General features: G+C 38.7%; 1 protein-coding gene across 6 annotated transcripts in view; it reads right to left on the reverse strand.

Moving 5' to 3' along the window:
- Positions 1-2,008: 2,008 nt before the first annotated feature.
- The window catches only part of TRIM36 (tripartite motif containing 36), a 43,875-nt gene continuing 26,555 nt past the window's right edge, over positions 2,009-19,328 (reverse strand). For all 6 annotated transcript variants that reach the window (XM_085014317.1, XM_021084643.2, XM_021084642.2 and 3 more), the window contains 6 exons: positions 16,886-16,981; positions 13,573-13,826; positions 13,193-13,317; positions 8,015-8,305; positions 4,135-4,432; positions 2,009-2,467 (listed from right to left, as the gene is read on the reverse strand). In XM_085014317.1, the coding sequence (XP_084870443.1) occupies positions 2,113-2,467; positions 4,135-4,432; positions 8,015-8,305; positions 13,193-13,317; positions 13,573-13,826; positions 16,886-16,981 (1,419 nt within the window). In that variant the 3' untranslated portion in view covers positions 2,009-2,112. The remainder of the gene's footprint in view (positions 2,468-4,134; positions 4,433-8,014; positions 8,306-13,192; positions 13,318-13,572; positions 13,827-16,885; positions 16,982-19,328) is intronic.

A 19,328-nucleotide genomic window follows, 5' to 3' on the forward strand; every position in this document is an offset into this window, starting at 1 on the left:
GGTTTGAGCTGCATGAGTCCACTTAGACAGGGATGCTTTTCAGTAAATAGGCTCCACAGTACCACACAATCCCCAGATGGTTGGATCCTTGCAGGTAGAACCGAGGACACACAGGACCAACTGGAAAGTTGTACTCGATTTTCAGCTGCATGGAGGGGGTCACCCTTAACCCCACAATATTCAAGGGTCAATTTAAATTAGTTTATGTTAAGCTCTTCTAATGATCACTTCCACAAGAATTAACGCTAGTAAATGCCCCCAATAATTTTATGTAAAGCTCTAAGTTAATATACTCAGTCAAATATCTTTTCATAAACCATTTCCATTTTCCATACAAACACACTGAGAATTCCTGGAATGCAGATTTCAATAATTACACTTGACTTACTTTTAATTTTTATTAAAAATGAAAGAAGCCCAGAACAATTTATATGCAACTATACAACATTTTAAGCGGTTTTCCTACTCCTATTAAAGCTTTATACTTAAAATGTCTACATGATATGTGCTTCACAGGCTTAAGACTACCAAACTTTACCACACATGTGACTTTAGCAGCTTTATTGCACAATGATCCACAGAACACTGCATATGTGTTTAGTTCAGCCTATGTCATAAAGTGCTATTCAGAGGTGGGAAAGTAACAAAGCTTACTAAACACCAAAATTGTCCATGATATTTTCCTACTCAGGTCAGGTAAAAAAAAAAGCTAATTTAGTGCTACCAGCCTAAATAACGGATTTCCATTTTAAAAAGTATATTTATAATGAAAAAGAAAAAAACAAAACAAAGAGCTGAGGGTTTTGGTTAGTCAACTGAAATACATCAAAAACATTCAAAAATGATTAATGCTAAATGCCTAACAATCTAGTTTCTGAATACCCAACTTCAAAAAAAACCTAACCAGCTTAAATAAAACCACCCAAGAAAGAACATCTTTCAAAAATGAAGATAAAATTTAGATAACATGTAATTCCACAAAGAATCTGCAATTTTTAAAAGGGTACACACAGTCATTGTGATTTTAATTATTATCCCTAAACAATTAAATGTGTATTTTCACTTATCTTACAATGCTTACTACCAATGAGCCATAGAAAATGCCATACAGCTGATCAGACAGTTAATCCTTCACATTTTATAGTATATGTAATGACAATAAAAATAGATCATGAACTTTTCAAATTTGTAAACATAAACCAGGACAATCTGATATGTAATAATTGGGCCAAAAAAATGAAAATTACAAGACAAAAAAGAGAGCAAAAGAATATGATAATTATTAGTACATTCACTAATGTTTATGAAAAATAATTCTCTGTATAAGCTCAAATATTTTCATAGAGCAACTAACAAAAAAATTTGAAGAAAAATATTTCCCAAAAAATCATATGAAGTGAAAAGCTTCATGTTTTAGCCGAGAATTTGGTGTTTCCTGCAAGAAACCATGTTTTCCACACATGCAGGTATGGGCGTTACAGCTAAGAGAACTCTTAAAAATATCCTTAAGAATACAGTTTGTGGTCTTAAAAAAAAAAAAAAAAAAGGTAGTATTCATTTTCCAGGCAATATATCCTTACTATTAAATACATAATTTTCCATTTAAATATACTACCTTTTCTATGGCCTTTTTCTTTTTAGCTATATCTATACCTTTGTTTTCCTATTAGAAACAAACACATGACACAATGCTTAGTACTAATTTCTATCCATAAGGCTTTTAAAAAATATCTTCTCTTAGGACATAAACATGATATTAAAAAAGAAAACACAAAAGAAGAATAAATATTTTTGCAGCCCTCTGTCCCCCACCCCACAAAAAGGAATGTAGTATCAGCAACACAAGCTGACATAAATAAATGGATTTCCCATGCATAAAAAGACAATATCCAGTTAACCATTTCGGTGTTAACTAGCATAGAGTATCTTCTCCCCATCATTTGTGAAAGGCAGAAAGGCTGTTTAGGTTTGCTTTGTTTTAGGAAGAAACATACACAAAAAACAAGTGTGGCGACAGAACATTTAGATGACATGTAATTAGTTACGAAGGTTAACACCAAGGCATTATTTTGCTCACATTTTTTATCCTTAAGTCACATCAGATGCTTAAAACTACATGTTCTCTTGGTATTCTAGATATTTTGCTGTGATGGGTTCTTCAAGCTGGATTCCTCCACTGCCCATTAATGCAAATGCTGGATACATAGTATGCGAACAATCCACTTGGCGTTCGTAAAGGCATTTCATGTGATCCATATCATAGAAACCCACTTTGCCTTTATCATAGTCGAGGAAAACCCCTATACTTGTTGGCATGGGAAGAACTCTATTTTCAGGTTCATTAGAAGAAGTAGGTGACTTGGGTATAAAAAATTTCTTCATGCCTATAGTAACTAATGTAAAGGGTTGTGAAGAATCAAAACAGGCATCTTCACTGCCGCTGTCATGCCCACTGTCTTGCTCGTACCTAAAACACAAAGTAGAATCTTAGCTGTCTCATCATCCCCATGCCTTCAAGTAGCTTCAAAACATTTTCACAGTATACACTGAGTTAAAATGAAAATAAATTGTACATCAAAACCTTTCTGTTAAACTATAATCACTTAAAAACCTAAGGACTACACACTGCCACTTAGAATTATACCACAGATTCAGCCCCAAATTCTCATGAAGTATCCATTTTTACCTAGATATATATACAGATGAGAACCTTAAAAAATTAATAATTTTGGTATATCAAAAAATAAAGCAAGGGAGTTCCCATTGTGGCTCAGCAGTAACAAATCTGACCGTTTCCATGAGGATGCGTGTTCAATCCCTGGCGTTGCTCAGTGGGCTAAGGATCCAGCGTTGCCATGAGCTGTGATGTAAATCACAGATGTGGCTCAGATCCCACATTGATGTGGCTGTAGCTATGATTCAACCCCCAGCCTGGGAATTTCCATATGCCACGGGTTCAACCCTAAAAGGCAAAAAAAAAATTTTTTTTAATAAAAAAATAAAGCAGGGGGAAGAGAACTGAAGTGACTTGATAAAGATTAAATATTTATTGCACAAAATCATATATGAAAAAATAAAAAATGAAGACAGGCCCCCTAATCCATGAAATTACCAGACTAAGTAAAATTAACGGATACTGCAAAATAATGCAGGAGAAAAAAGCATGTTTCCTTCTCCCCTCTAAGAACTGTATTTCCTGGTTGGAATTTCTGTGTGGATCTATGATGTAAGCAAGTATTATGAAGAGTCCCCCTCACCCCTTGATTATAAAACAGTAGCACCTTAAAAGAAAATTTTGATACAGAGTTTCTTCCACTGTTTTCTCTGTGCCTAGTTTGGTTCTTACATATTTGTGATCTAACTACATGAACAATTTTAATTGGGTCTTTTCACTTCTAACATTTCTCATGTTATAAACTCTTTTAACATTATTAGTAATAATCTACCAAGTAGACGTACTATTATGTTTTAGTAACTATTTCCCTATTTCAATTTTCATTGTTATTTCAACTTATCATCTTGGTGCTAAAAGTTCTTCCTATCACTCAGACTGGTGATCTGGGATTTCTGTAGACATGAGTGGTCAAAAATGGTTTGTCTGGACTGGTTCACACTACACCTTCCAACGAAACTGAACAGTACAGTCTCAACTAAGTGGTCAATCTCTAAAAAATAGAATTCTTTGTCATGGAAACACACTGACCATGACTTAATTCTGTAAACACATACGGGACAGTTTCAAGTAACTGTATTCCTTAACAAAAGAGCAAGTTAATTATCACAGTCATGAAATATGGCATTTAGAGGTATTTCGCTATTTACATAATTTTTAATCACATAATTAGGGTGACTGATGTCAAAGACTTCTAAATTCTAAATTGCGAAGCTACATAATAACCAAGAGGAACCTAAAACAGGCTCATGTCCTCATAGCATCCAAAATTAACTGCTGAATCTCATTATTCACTGACTCCTTTTCTTAGCCAGCCACACAAGCTCGGCCCAAACACCTGAATCTAAGAAATGCATATTCTAAAAACTAAATATTCTAAATGCAATAAGTAAACCCAGGTCTATTTTCTATGGTTAGTTTTGAAAGAATCAGATCAGAATCAGATCAATAAAAGAATCTACCTTGGACTAACTGCATCGCGGGGAGACCGAAGCCATTCTTGGAGTTTATCACTGGAAGCAACTCCCACTTTTACCAGGTAGGAATATGGTTCCACTCGGAAGGCCCAAAAGTGTTTTCCTTTTGTAATTCCAACATCTCCAATGATGTAGTCCAGACTTGTGTAATAACCCACTTGGATCCGTTCTGCAGCAAGCAGAAGGTTAAATCCAGCTCTGCTCTCTACGCGGTCTCTCTTCAAGTTCAGCAAGAGGTGTTCATTATTATAGCCACATTTCTCATCAAAAAGGAAGCTGAAAACTGTTAAGAGAGTTGATAATTAGCCTGCAAATTATTTATTCGCATTTCTGCAGTTCATGGCTAAATTTGACAGGTTTTTCAGACAGAAATGATTAAAAAGAAACAGGAAGAGGATTACCCTAGGCAAACAATGACAAACCAAAACCCCAACTTAGAAATAATTTCCACTAAAGTACCTGAAAATCTTCAGAAATTTCCAAACAGAAGAAACATTTTAAATGTATGAGAAATTTATGAATGTAGCCCCTTGGAACAGATTCAGCAAATCTATCATATTTTACACAATTGAATCTGTCCTTTCATCTCTAATATAAGAGTTGTACACTTTCAAAAATATCTATATGTTTTCTTAAAGTTTTATTCCAAATTTTAGAAATCTGAAAAACACTGGCAATTTTAATAAGGTCTTTCTCTTACTAATTAAGATGGCAGACATGAGAAAGTGTAGAGCATTAAGAAAAAAAAAAAAGCACAGGCTTTGGGTTCAGAGACTTGGGTTTGAGATTCCAGCTCAAGCATTTAATCAGGGTTGAACCTGAACTTTAATTATTATTATTATTATTATTTTTTTTTGGTCTTTTGTCTATTTAGGGCTGCACCCAAAGCATATGGAGGTTCCAAGGCTAGGGGTTGAATCGGAGTTACAGCAGCTGGCCTACGCTACAGCCACAGCAATGCCAGATCCGAGCCGCGTCTGCAACCTATACCACAGCTCACAGCAACACCGGATCCTTAACCCACTGAGAGAGGCCAGGGATCGAAGCCCCTTCCTCATGGATGCTAGTCAGGTTTGTTAACCATTGAGCCATGATGGGAACTCCTGAACTTTAATTTCCTTAATTACAGAATGGCAATAACGACTTTCCTAAGTCTATCAACTCAAATTCATTAAGCCTAACATTTACCGGATGTTAGCCCCAAAAGTAGAAATGATCCAAATGGCATCGACAGATGAAGTGATAAAGAAAATGTTGTACATACATACCGTGAAATACTATTCAGCCTAAAAAAGTAAGGAAATTCTGATACATATACTACACGGGTGACCCTTAAACCATTCACAAAAGATCATATTAATCCACTCACATGAGACACTTACAATAGGCAGATTCATAGAGGCAGAGGTAGAACAGAGGTTACCAGGTTCTGAGGGGGAGGGAGATGGGGAATTATTGCTCAAGGAGCATAGCGTGTCAGGTTTGGAAACATGAAAATGTTCCAGAGATTATGAATGGTGATGGTTGCACAACACGGCTGAATGTAGTCAATGCCACTGATCTGTACACTTAAAAATGGTTCAAATGGAAAAATGTTAACTATATTATACCACAATTTTAAAAGACTGCTAACAAAGAACTCCCACTGTGGCGGAACGGGATTGGCAGCATCTTGGAAGTGCTGGGATGTTGTTAAATTCCTGGCCCAGCATAGTGGGTTAAGGATCTGGCATTGTCACAGCTTCAGTTTAGACTGAGACTGCAGCTAGGATATGATCTCTGGCCCGGAAGCTCCTTATGCCTCTAGGCAGCTGAAAAAGAAACAGAAAAACTGCTAACAAGCTAAAACCATTCTCCATATGTGATGTTGAGATGTGACCATTCTTCCAGGTTATATCTGTGGTCCTGGCATGGTAATTCATGCTTGCTTCCTTTCAATCTCAAAAGTCTTCCAGTTTGCAAAATAAGTTTAGATGGTCACCCTACTCATACGGCTTCTCTCAGAAAAAAGGCAGACAGCTTTTAACATTTCCTTTTCTCCTCCCCCCTCCACTTTGTCACTGAAAACAGCAGCTACTTCCAGATTTCTTCTTTCTTCCACTTCTAGTTCAGAGGGACTCAAAAAGAAAGCAGAAACTGCATAAGCTATAAAATATTTACTTAAGTCTTGCAAATGCATCCTGAAGCTCTTTTGGGTTTTATTAAAATTCAAGAAAAATAACTTTAGCCAACCCTATTAGTTTTTTTTTTTTTTTAATTAGCCACAATGTATATGAAAAACAAAGAGTGAATAGTACACTCTGGACCAAAAGAGAAGGAAGGGGAGAGCATACAAAATATAGGAACAGGGAGTTCTCTGATGGCCTAGCGGGTTGAGGCTCCTGCATTCTCACCGCTGTGGCTCTGGTTGCTGCTGTGCGGCATAGGTTCAATCCCTGGCCCAGGAATTCCCACATACTGCCTGTGTGGCAAAAAAGAAAAAAACAAAACAAAACAAAACAAAAAAAAACCCAAGAGAGAACCTGAAATAAACGTTGCAACTCTCATTAAAAAAAAAATATATATATATATATATAGAGAGAGAGAGAGAGAGAGAGAGAGGAACATAAGCCACTACAAACAGGTAGGAGCAACAGGGTCTAAAAGCCAAGTGCAGGGACCTCTAAGGCAGTGACCAACAGGGCAGAATGATTTTTCCGCTCACCAGAATGAGCACAACTTTGGTTCTAAATGTCCCTTATCCATGGAAATAGCACAGTGAATATCAACTAGCCTGTTAAGTCTCTCATTGTATAAAAAATCGGTAACATTCTATCAAAACAGACACTGTTGTTTTGTTTTGTTTTTAATTTTTAATTTTTTTTTTTTTTTTTTTTGTCTTTTTGCCCTTTCGAGGACCACTTCCTACGGCATAGGAAGGCTAGGGGTCGAAGCAGAGCTGTAGCCGCTGGTCTACGCCAGAGCCACAGCAACTCAGGATCCGAGCCGCGTCTGCAACCTACACCACAGCTCACAGCAACGCCAGACCTTTAACCCACTGAGCAAGGCCTGGGATCGAACCCGAAACCTCATGGTTCCTAGTCGGATTCGTTAACCACTGCGCCACGACAGGAACTCCAAAACAGACACTGTTTTAAGTAGCACCAGCCATTTTTAACTTGGAAAGGGAAAAACGAGGGTTGCTGGGCAGGAGCAGCTTTTAGTATGGGGAAAAAGCTATCTGTGTGGTTCTTTGATTGATTGATTGATTGATTGATTTTTGCCACATCTGCACCATGTGGAACTTCCCAGGCCAGGGATCAAACCCAAGCCACAGTAGCCACCCGAGCCACTGCAGTGACAACACCAGACCCTTAACCCACTACATCACAGGAGAGTCCCATATGGTTCTAATACATGCCTTCCAACCCCATGAGCTAATCATCACTGACTTAGAAAAGCCAGACAAGTCAGAATTAGGTAGGTAGAACTATACTTCATGTTATTGTACCATTTTTAAAATATCTGCTGAGATTCTATGTGAATAGAGATTTCTATAAAGTGATCAAAAAATAGAGAATTATATTAAAACCTAAGTAGCATTTGTTATTTTAATCCCAAATTAACAGCCCTGCTCATTCAAATGTCTTTACGTTTTTCTATCTCTGACGTCAGTCAGAAATCTAATCCTGTTCTCAGGCAACATGGTGAAATTCAAGTATTCAGTCTATTTCTAAATCTCAGCTAGGTATGGAATCGAGTTTTCTAGACTCTTTTACAATAAAGGTGGTTTAATGTAGGTCTACATGGACACATTAACTGGCTTATTTTTTTTATCCTGGTCTCTTTCAACCCCACGTTCTTCTGTTCCCAGCGTTCACATTACCTGGAGCTGGAGGAGTATGAAGGATCAATTCTCTGCTACAAGGACTGCAGATTGAGCCCTTGTAGGCTCTTACTCTGAAGGCATAGTTACAATTGCTTTCAAGATCCGAAATAACTTTACTTGTGCCAAACACTTCTGTCTCATTCCAAGACAACATTTCTTCATCTCTATTAATCTTCCGATACTCGAGGACATAGCTATCAGCTTTATCCTTTCCTGGATGGTACCAATTTATCAAAGCATTGTTATAAATTTTGCTCTGTTCCTCATTGATCTCTGGCACATCTACGCCTGAAAGAATTATGAAATAGAAAACAATGTTAAAATACTATTTCAGGACCCTTTTCCTCAGTAAAAATGGTATATTGACAATACTTCTAGGATTACTCTACTATCCAAGAACTTTCTAAATGTATAATACTGTGTATAAGAAAAAGAGTAATTCCTGCAAATACAACAACATCGCAGACTCTGAGGACATGCTAAGGGAATAAGCCAGACATAGAAAGACAAATATTGACTGCGTGGTTCCCCTTATGTGAAGTTTTGTGGGTTTTGGTTTTGGTTTTTTTTCTTTTAAGGGCCGCAACAGCAGCATACGGAGGTTCCCAGGCTAGGGGTCTAATTGGAGCTGTAGCCACTGGCCTACACACAGCCACAGCAACACTGGATCCAAGCCATGTGTGCAACCTACACCACAGCTCACGGCAACAATGGATCCTTAACCCACTGAGCAAGGCCAGGGATCGAACCTGTGTCCTCATGGATCTTAGTCGGATTTGTTAACTGCTGAGCCACGACAGGAACTCCTACTTGAAACAGGCATATTCATAAAATGAAAGATTGGAATGGTTGTTACCATAGGCTGGGGGCCAGGGAGAAATGGGCACTTAGTAACCAACAAGCATAATGTTTCAGTTAAACCATATGCATAAGCCTTCAAGACCTGCGGTACAGGGGTTCCCATTGTGGTTCAGTGGAAATGCATCTGAACTATGAATCTAAACCATCCTCACATTGCTGGGAAAATCTAGCAACCGTGAGGATGCATGTTTGATCCCTGGCCTCACTCACTGGGTTAAGGATCTAGCATTGCCATGAGCTGTGGTGTAGGTCACAGACATCGCTCGGATCTGGCGTTGCTGTGGCTGTGGTGTAGGATGCAGATGTAGCTCCTATTCTACCCCTAGCCTGGGAACCACCATATGCTTCGAGTGCAGCCCTAAAAAAAAGACAAAAAAAAGAAAAAAAAAAGATCTGTGGTATGACACTGTGTCTCAGACAACATTACTGTACTGTACACCCAAAGTGTGTTAAAATAATAAGACATCAGGATAAGTTTTATCACGATAAAATTATAAAAGAAAAATCAAGATTTTAGAAGCTATATTTATGTTTATAACTGAAAGGGGAAAGACAAGAGATAAAATTAGTAAGACTCAGTTTTACCTTTATGTATTAACTCTGAAACACTGTGTTAAAATTTTTAACCATAAACCCTTCAATTTCCATCTACTGAATAACAACCCCAAACTTGAAATTTCTAATATATGTCCTCCTATGAATATATATTTTTTTTGGTCTTCTAGGGCCACAGCCACAGCATATGGAGGTTCCCAGGCTAGGGGTCCAATTGGAGCTGTAGCCACTGGCCTACACCACAGCCACAGCAACGCCAGATCCCAGCCGCATATGCATCCTATACCACCACTCACGGCAACACTGGATCCTTAACCCACTGAGCAAGGCCAGGGATAAAACCCACGTCCTCATTGATACCAGTAAGGTTTGTTAACCAGTGAGCCGTGACGGGAACTTCCCCTATAAATAATTATTTATTTATTTATTTATTGGCTTTTTGCCTTTTCTAGGGCCGCACCCACGGCATATGAAGGTTCCCAGGCTAAGGGTCGAATCGGAGCTGCAGCCACTGGCCAGTGCCACAGCCACAGCAAAGAGGGATCTGAGCCATGTCTGAGACCTACACCACAGCTCACGCAACGCCGGGTCCTTAACCCACTGAGCAAGGCCAGGGATCGAACCTGCAACCTCATGGTTCCTAGTTGGATTCGTTAACCACTGAACAGTGATGGGAACACCATATAAATAATTACTTTAATAAATGTTTTAACATCTAAGTTTGGTGAGTATAATAAATAAGCTTGAATAAAACATTACATAATTTTTTTCTTATTTTTTTTCCACAGAGTTGCAAAGCAATTTAAATGACTTTTTCTTGGTATAAATGAGGTATGTATATTTGTGTGTGTGTGTGTGTGTATGCCACACCTGTGGCATATGGAAGTTCTCAGGATTGAATCTGAGCTACAGTTGTGACCTACACCACAGCTGAAGCAACACCAGATCCTTAACCCACTGGGCCGACCTGGGGATCGAACCTGCATCTCAGCAGTGACCCCAGCCACTGCAGAGACTGCCTGATCCTTAACCTGCTACACCACAGCAGGAACTCTAAACAAGGCATGTATTTTTCTAAGAGAATCAGAACCTACATAAAACGTACACACAAAAATTAAGTAACTCAGAGATAATCACTTCAACAGTTTTGTACAGCTCCTGCCAGTATTTTCCTCCCAGTGGCATTCCACTATATGGATGCATCAGCACTAATTTTTAGAAACATGCTTCTAATTTTTCACTAAAAACAATGATTAAAATATCACAGCTAAATGTGCACATTCATAATCCTTTCCACAGACTAAATTCCAAAAAGCTTAACTGCTCTGGTCATATGCTAAGAATAAACTGTAAGAGTACATACACACACACACACACATATTTATGTGATCAAATGACAGAGAAATACATGCAATGAAAAGCAGAAGTCCCCGTCTTCCCCTTATCCTCCAGCTCTTTATAATCAATAGTCAAGCATAAATATGTCTCTGTGTGCATTTGTGCAACTAAATGTTACGCAGTTATGAGATCAGAAAAGTCATCCAAACTACATTTTTGGTTTTTTGTTTTGCTTTTTAGGGCTGCACCCATGACATATGGAAGTTCCCAGGCTGGGAGCCGAATCAGTGCTACAGCTGCTGGGCTATGCCACAGCCATGCCAGATCCGAGCTGCGTCTGCAACCTATACCACAGCTCGCGGCAACAGCAGATCCTTAACTCACTAAGAGAGGCCAGGCATTGAACCCCCGTCCTCATAGATACTAGTCGGATTCATTACCGCTGAGCCATCACAGGAACTCCCAAACTACATTTTGAAGTTAAAAAAAAAAAAAAAAATCTAGTTACAGAATAACACAATTGGTATGCCCTACCTTATACCCCTTTCTTTTTTTGAAACAAAGCTTACTAAAAAAATTGGCATGCAGGAAAAAATGAGGAGAGCATCCACCAAACCAGGAAGCAAGGGTACTACTTTCCATTCCAACCCATCCATGTTACTGGTTCTTTCTATGCGCTGGCATAACCCGTGATGAGCCACCCTCAAGCTCATCTTTCCAAAATCTGTTAGGGGGTCCCCAGGGGAGGGAGGACTTTGTGCTCCTTGGTAAACTAGCATATAGATGAAAAACAATTCAAGTATACATTGTGAAAAAAAGGGGGAGCACAAACTATGAAACAGACTCAGCATTTCAAATACCACCACATATTTGGAAAAGCAAGATCATCAGAACAGACAAGATAAGTCTATAACTCAAAGGGGATTCAGGTATTGATTTGAAGAGAAAAGCAGTCACAGTAATAATCCTTCAGAGTTTTTACCTTTCAACAAAACAAATTTCCTTGGACTGAACAAAAATCTACACATCTATACCTATATGGTCTTTAAATTCTAAGTATTCTTTTGCAAGGACTAACTGCTCGCCATGACCAGAAGAGGAATGTGAGGGAGATGAACAAGGTGTGAAGAGAGAAAGGAAAGAAGGCCTCCCTACTGGGCAGCAGCAGAACACAAACAGGAGCAAATGTGAGGGGCTAAACTGTGTGCCCCAAAATTCACATGATGAAGTTCTAGCCCCTAGTACCTCAGAATATGGCTTTATTTGGAGAGAGGGTCTTTAAAGAAGTAACAAGGTTAAAAATCAGGTCATTAGGGTGGACCCTAGTCCAGGATGACTAATATGGCTGGAACCCTTACAAGAAGAAATCTGGACACACATACGTATAGAGGGACAACCTCCACCTAGACACCTGAGTGAGGCCTCGGAAAAAACCAACCCTACCAACAGCTTCATCTCAGACTTCCAGCCTCTAGAGTCCTAAGAAAATTAATTTCTACCCAGTCTATAGCAGCCCCAACAAACGCTGCTCTAGGGGAACTCACACACGCACAAAGAATTCCCTGACAAAGATATTCAACGGGTGGAGTTCCCACTGTGGCACAGTGGGCGAAGGATCTGAGTTGCTACAGCTGCTGTATGGGCTGCAACTGCAGCTTGGATTTGATCCCTGGCCCAGGAACTTCCATATGCTGTGGGTGTGGCTGAAAAAGAAAAAAAAAATGTTCAACAGAGTATTGCTTATAGCAGATAAAAAGCAGAAAGAGCCTGTCGCTCAGAAGGAAAATTTACATAATACAATACTATATAGAGTTAAAATACAGCAGCTGTAAACCAGAACTTCATGTATTAACAAATATTTATCTAAAACTTGAATTCTCAAAAAAGCATTTTACACAAAAAAAATACAATGAGATGCCATTCACACAGTATTCAGAAACATACAAACTAAGATAATCTAGCTTTTGTGCATAAAAATATGGTTATAGGGGAGTTCCCGTCGTGGCACAGTGGTTAACGAATCCGACTAGGAACCATGAGGTTGCGGGTTCTTTTCCTGCCCTTGCTCAGTGGGTTAAGGATCCGGCGTTGCCGTGAGCTGTGGTGTAGGTTGCAGACGCGGCTCGGATCCCGCGTTGCTGTGGCTCTGGCGTAGGCCAGCAGCTGCAGTTCCAATTAGACCCCTAGCCTGGGAACCTCCACATGCCGCAGGAGCAGCCCAACAAATGGCAAAAAGACAAAAAAAAAAATATATGGTTATAAAAGCATAAATGGGATATGAATTTAGGCTATGATGGTCTAGACAAGTGAGATGCCGCTTTATATAAGGTCAAACCGAAGAGAATTTGTGTTTCTTTGCCCAGTTCGAACTAAAGAACTAAACAGACTAAAACAGCGAGGGTTTGCCATTACTAAACTTACCACTAGAGAAAAAGGACAATTCTCCAAGCAGCTCTGTTTGTTTAGAGGTATTAACAACGTAGTCTTCAAAGGAAGTCTGAGCCGCAGGTCTAAAACTCTTCAGGGATTCTGTAGCTTTCTGGATTCTACAGACAGATATAATACATTTTATACAAAAAAAAAAAAAAAAAAAAAGAAAAGAAAAGATTCTTTCAAGAGGCAAATCAGATCAAATATGTGCAACATGATTAAGAGAAGAAAACCTCACTCGACATTCCAGTTAAGAGTGAAACAAGAGGTAGGGCCCACAAGAGCATTACGAGCCCCTCAGAGCTACTGCTCAAAACACAGCGGCATCTGGGGACAGGGTCCTGAAGAGATTCTTGGTCAAAACCAAGTACCTGAGGTGGAGCTGTTTTGCAGTCTGTACAAAGCAGGACTGATCTGTCTCCTTCAGCACTTCCTGAGCATATCCCACGAGCCCGCTGTTCTCCAGCAGCCCCTGATACTCTTCCATTTGAGTCTGAAATTTGTCTAATCTGAGTTTCTTAGATGTATCAATTGCTTTCAAAACAGAGGATTTCCTCTCTTCTAGGACTTCAAAGAGCTTTTCAAAATGTGTAACTGCTTCTTCTTTAGCCCGCTCTCCATTACACTGTTTTAAAACAAGCGAAGTGTTACCTCATCTGCTAAGACCAAATGTCTTTGCACAGCAGAGCCAAAATTCAACAAGACAAACCCAAACGCTGCAAAGAAAAAGATTTTGTCTCTTTGAAGTTTTCAGAATAATTTGGCATCAAATACACTTAGCTAGGAATGATCAGCAACTTTTAGACATACTTTGTAATTTTATAGTATTGTTTTTCCTTAAGCTTTTGATCTCTAAAGCCCAACATTCAATTTGTATACAAAAGAACTTGACATAGAAATTAACTGATTTAATTAAAGACACAGGAAATACAATTCAGTAGTTATTTATATTTATTCATTCCTAATTCAGGAAACTTTACCATTCCACCATATTCCTTTTTTTTTAAAGTTAAATCCCAGATACGAAACTAAAAATAAATTATATAAACGTACAAAAATGTAACTCTTCTCTTAAATTACTATTGTCATGTATAGTTATAATTTAAGTTGTAATTTAGTTCATATTGATTTAATTATAAATTATGCAGATTAACTTCTTTATGCTTGAGTTTTTCTTTTCTCAAAACTGGGGATAAGACAGACCATTTAGGTTTTTCCAAAGACTGAAATACATGATTTATATAAAAAGCCCACCACAGTGTCACACACTCAATGTTATTTTCACTATACACATTCTTCTACTTTGTCACTTTGTCATAAAATTATCCCCTCTGTAGTGCTTGTTAAACATTCTGAAGGTCCATAAAATCAGAGAACTTGAGTTTGAAAATAAGACCAGCAAAGCACTCACGATCACTTGTCAGAATAAACTCACAGCAGCAATCAACAGAAAAGAATCTTCAAGAACATTCTTTTTTTTTTTTTTTTTTTTATGGCCACACCTGTGGCATATGGAAGCTCCCAGGCTAGAAATCAAATCAGAGCTGCAGCTGCCAGCCACAGCCACAGCAACACTGGGTCCGAGCTGCAACTGCAACCTACAGAACAGCTTGCAGCCAGATCCTTAACTCACTGTGTGAGGCCAGGGATTGAACCCACATCCTCGCAGAGATGATGTCAGGTTCTTAACCCACTGAACCACAAACTCCTCAAGAACATTCTTAAAAGCTGACAATATATGGTAGAAGTGCACTGCAAATTTGCCAGTGGCTTCCGGCCAACATTTATAACTAAAGGAAATTTCTTCCAGATTTCCTTCTGTTTCCTAACCCCCATAGCCAATTTTTTAAAAGCAGGATGGGAGGAGAGAATGGTGGGTGGTGACATTCTGGTAATATTTCAGTGACACATCACTTTAAACTCAGCAATGTCATTATACATAAGGCAGATTTTTTTTTTCCAGCTAAGTATAATTATGATAAAAGAGACAGGAGTTCCCACTGTGGCATAGTGGATTAAGGACCCAACTGCAGCAGCCCAGGTTGCTACAGAGATGATGGTTCTCTCCCCAGCCTGGTACAGTGGGGTAAGGATCTGGCATTGCTGCAGCTGCAGCTCAGATTTGATCCCTGGAATGGAGACAACTTCTCTGGTACAGAAGATGATTCTTACTGATAATCCTAACAAATACAGCTTAGGTCAAAGGTATGAAAACAAGTTTAATAATTTCTCCAGGATCCCAAGGAATCAGTGTCTACATGAATATTTGATGCCTGAGTTCCTCAGTTTTCAGTCTACTGAATGATAAAAACAAGCACTGGGTTTCCTTATCTCAGAAGTAAAGGCTTTTGACCAAAAGAATCAATAAAGACAAATCTAAAATGACCACAGACACAACCCTTAAAGCAACCTAGGTGAACGTTATCTAGGTGATAATCTGCTGTGTTGGGGGATTACAGCAAACTGAGAGAAGGTCAATCAGATACAAATACAAAAAAAACCAAAATCCCACTTTTAAATTACATGTAAAATGCAGTCAGTGCATATTGGAAAATTAATACTAAAAATTAAAGCACTTCTCATAATATGGTGTCAATTCACATAATTTTTCAATAATTTTAACCCATTTTTGAAAAAAACTTCAAAAAAGTCTCATATTAGCCAGGATATTTTTATATTTAGTTAAAACTTTTAAAGTGATCAAGAGTAATGGTCCTTCAACTTATTCCAAATAGAGAAGATAACTAGGTATCAAAGTCAGTGAATATTTGGAATTTTAAAATAACCCAGTTCTATCCTCTCTCGCTGTATTTTAAAAATGCTGTCAATTTCTCTAATTTTTTTACTTAAGTATAATATGCAAAGAGAAAATATGCATGTAAGTGTAAGGATCAGTGAGTCTGTGAACATACCCAAGTAACCAGCATCCAGATTGAATAACAAGACCAGCATCCCAGAAGCCACCCTTATAACCTTTCCAGGCACTAACTCTCCTCCTCTTCAACAGCTCCAATCCTGAATAACACAGCCTAGTTTCACCATATTTGGAACCACACAGCATCTGCTCCTTTGCATCTGGCATCTTCCTTTCAATATTAGTGCAAGATTTACCTACATGGTTGCACAAAGTTGTAGATATTCGTTCTTCATTGCTATTTATATTCCACTGGGGATGGGCATCTGAACACTTCATTTTGTGGCTATTATAATTAATGCAGCTATGAACTTCTGGTGAACATATGACAGGTATATACTTAGGCATATCTGGAGATTTAAATAAACCTGGTCCTATCAACATATAGCACATTTTTTCAAATGCAATCTGTTACTTTTGTAAAATATAGATATTTATAAATGCTATAATTTTCCCTGTATTTCTACTTGAGACCTTGTTAACTGCCATGTAAAGAGTTAGTCATTCTTTCCTCTATATTTCAGCTTTGCACAGTAGCAGTAACCTAGCCAACAAGGTTTATATAAGGCATCATTATTGCTAATTGAAAACTCTCCTCTGAGTTTCAGTATCATTTAATCACTACCCCTATCAGCAGTGATCACATAGCATTCTACTTGTCTATATTTGTTTTTCTACTCTCAGCTCATTAAATACCCTCAGGATATTATAATGAATAAATGAACATCTAGATGAATAAATGAAAAATAACAAATCAGCCTACCACTTACCTCTGTTTCCTTCATTAACAAGTTTAGTTCAGAAATTTGACTCTTCACTTGGCTCTCCTTGCCAATAAGGTAATCAATATCTTTTGAAAGCTTTTCCTGTTGGAACATATTAGAAACACAAATAAGCAGAAAGAGAATTACAACAAAGGTCTTGAAGAATTTTTTTTAACACAGTATCCTTTTTAGCTTATGATGAACAGACAGTAAAATCAACTACAATAATTATTATCATTAACCTAGAGTCACTGGCTTGAGGAGGCCCAAGGATATATGAGACATTAGAAACAGATTAGAAAAAAGAACAAGGAAGTGATACTCAGATTAGTTAAAAATCCTCCATACATATATAGCACACTTCTGTGGTCTCATCATCACTCCCAGAACACTTCCTCCCAAGTCTTCTAAGTAAATGGAAGAGCTGCAATTCAAACCGTGTTATCTTCATCAGATTTTATAATTCTCTCTCACACACACACCCACACACATAGCAGGAAAAACAACAAAGACCCTTCCAAAATACTCTTCATAGTCCATTCCAGCCTGTGTTCATTAAACAACTACACAGTACATGATAATGAAATACAGATTTACAGATCCAGTGTTGCCGTGAGCTGTGGCGTAGATCACAGATGGCTTGGATTTCACGTTGCTGTGGCTGTAGCAGAGGCCGGGGGCTACAGCTCTAATTAAACCCCTAACCTGGGAACTGCCACATATCATGAGTGTGGCCCTACAAAGCAAATATATATATACTTATAAAAATTAAATGTATATATATATATATTTGTAAAAATAGTTAACTTCCAAAGCTTATTGAATAGCTTGTTTATAAAACAGTCACTTCAAAACTGGTATAGTTTATCTTAGAGTAATGTCATAGGTTTCGGTGAGGTCACTAGTGTAGCCCAGAAAACATAATATGCCTGAAATACATTTTGATATATTTACAAAATATAATACCCTGAAGCACAATGGAGTACAAAGTTGCAGCAAACAACATATTCTGAGTCTAAGCAAGAGTACAGCCATCAAGAAAACACCACCCAAGCTGCAGTCCTGACAAGAAGATCTGAGCATTTCTTGGTCACAATTGGTGACCAGTGTTGAAAAGGATTATTAAGAAAATAAGGAGTTCCCGTCGTGGCGCAGCAGTTAACGAATCCGACTAGGAACCATGAGGTTGTGGGTTCAATCCCTGCCCTTGCTCTGTGGGTTAACAATCTGGCGTTGCCATGAGCTGTGCTGTAGGTTGCAGACTCAGCTCGGATCCCGCATTGCTGTGGCTCTGGTGTAGGCCGGTGGCTACAGCTCCAATTCGACCCCTAGCCTGGGAACCTCCATATGCCGCGGGAGCAGCCCAATAAACAGCAAAAAGACAAAAAAAAAAGAAAAGAAAAAAAAAAAGAAAGAAAGAAAATAAGAGGGGCAGAGATGCAACTTTTAGGAATTAAAAGAGTCTGCTTCCTACATTATCTTCCTCTTTTTTTTTTACTTAGACTATAAGAGAACGTATGTAGAAATCAAAGTTACGGGGCTCTCTGTCAGGACCCATCTTTAACTCTTGGGACACCCAGCAACCAGACACAGTGAGTTTGCTTAATGGCTCACTGGAGGAACAGAACAAAGACCTGTTAGACAAACAAGATTTCTGAGGACTCAAGGCAGGATGGGTCCAAGAAGGAAATACTGTGGGATATGAAGAATAAGAAAGGATATTAAAATCTTGCATCTTAATTCAGCATTTTACAGACAGGGAAACCAAAGCTGAGTACAAATATCACATAGCCCATAGCTGAACTAGAAACCTCTTCACTGCACACTAACCATGATGCCACAGGCTGAGAGCTACTTCCTCAGCAGCAAGCTGCAAGCAAGAAGGTAGTTCCTCCAAGACCACCACTGTCAGGCCCAGGTAGGGGCCAGGCATGCAGGGTGTGAGTGCTGGTGTTTAGCTACAGCAGCAAAGAGAGGAATTTGGCCGCTTAAATTGAAGTAGGGCTTAGTGCTAAATCAGCTTAAGTTAGAAGTGTTAGCCTAGAGAAGAACAAAGGACAGAATTCAGAGGTTCCAGGGAGCTGTGATGCTTAGACCAAGTCTGAAGCCAACCACAGCCCTTATCTGAGATGGTTCAGTCCTCTGAGTCCCCTGAAACCTAGGCAGTCTGTATTAAGACTACTGTCTTAACCAAGAATCAGTGTGTCCATTTATTCATAGGCCTCCAAAAGGCATATGTGACAGACACTGATACTGGGCACTTTATCCAGGGAGTTCATCTAAGGCAGGAGGTCAGTTTAAACCCTTTACTTCTATTAGGACCCTAGTTCTCTGGGAACTGATCAGAGGCTGAATTCTCAAAGACCCCAAAATTGCTCAAAGCTTTCTCTCAAGCAGTAGTTCTCAAATGCTGAGAGTTTATGAAGAACACGGAGGCCCAAGCTCCTTG

Source organism: Sus scrofa, chromosome 2 (assembly GCF_054392235.1).
Source record: "Sus scrofa isolate SSC_HxYL_T2T_F1_AM1 chromosome 2, Sscrofa_HxYL_maternal_Yorkshire_Landrace_v2.0, whole genome shotgun sequence".
Lineage (NCBI taxonomy): Eukaryota > Metazoa > Chordata > Mammalia > Artiodactyla > Suidae > Sus > Sus scrofa.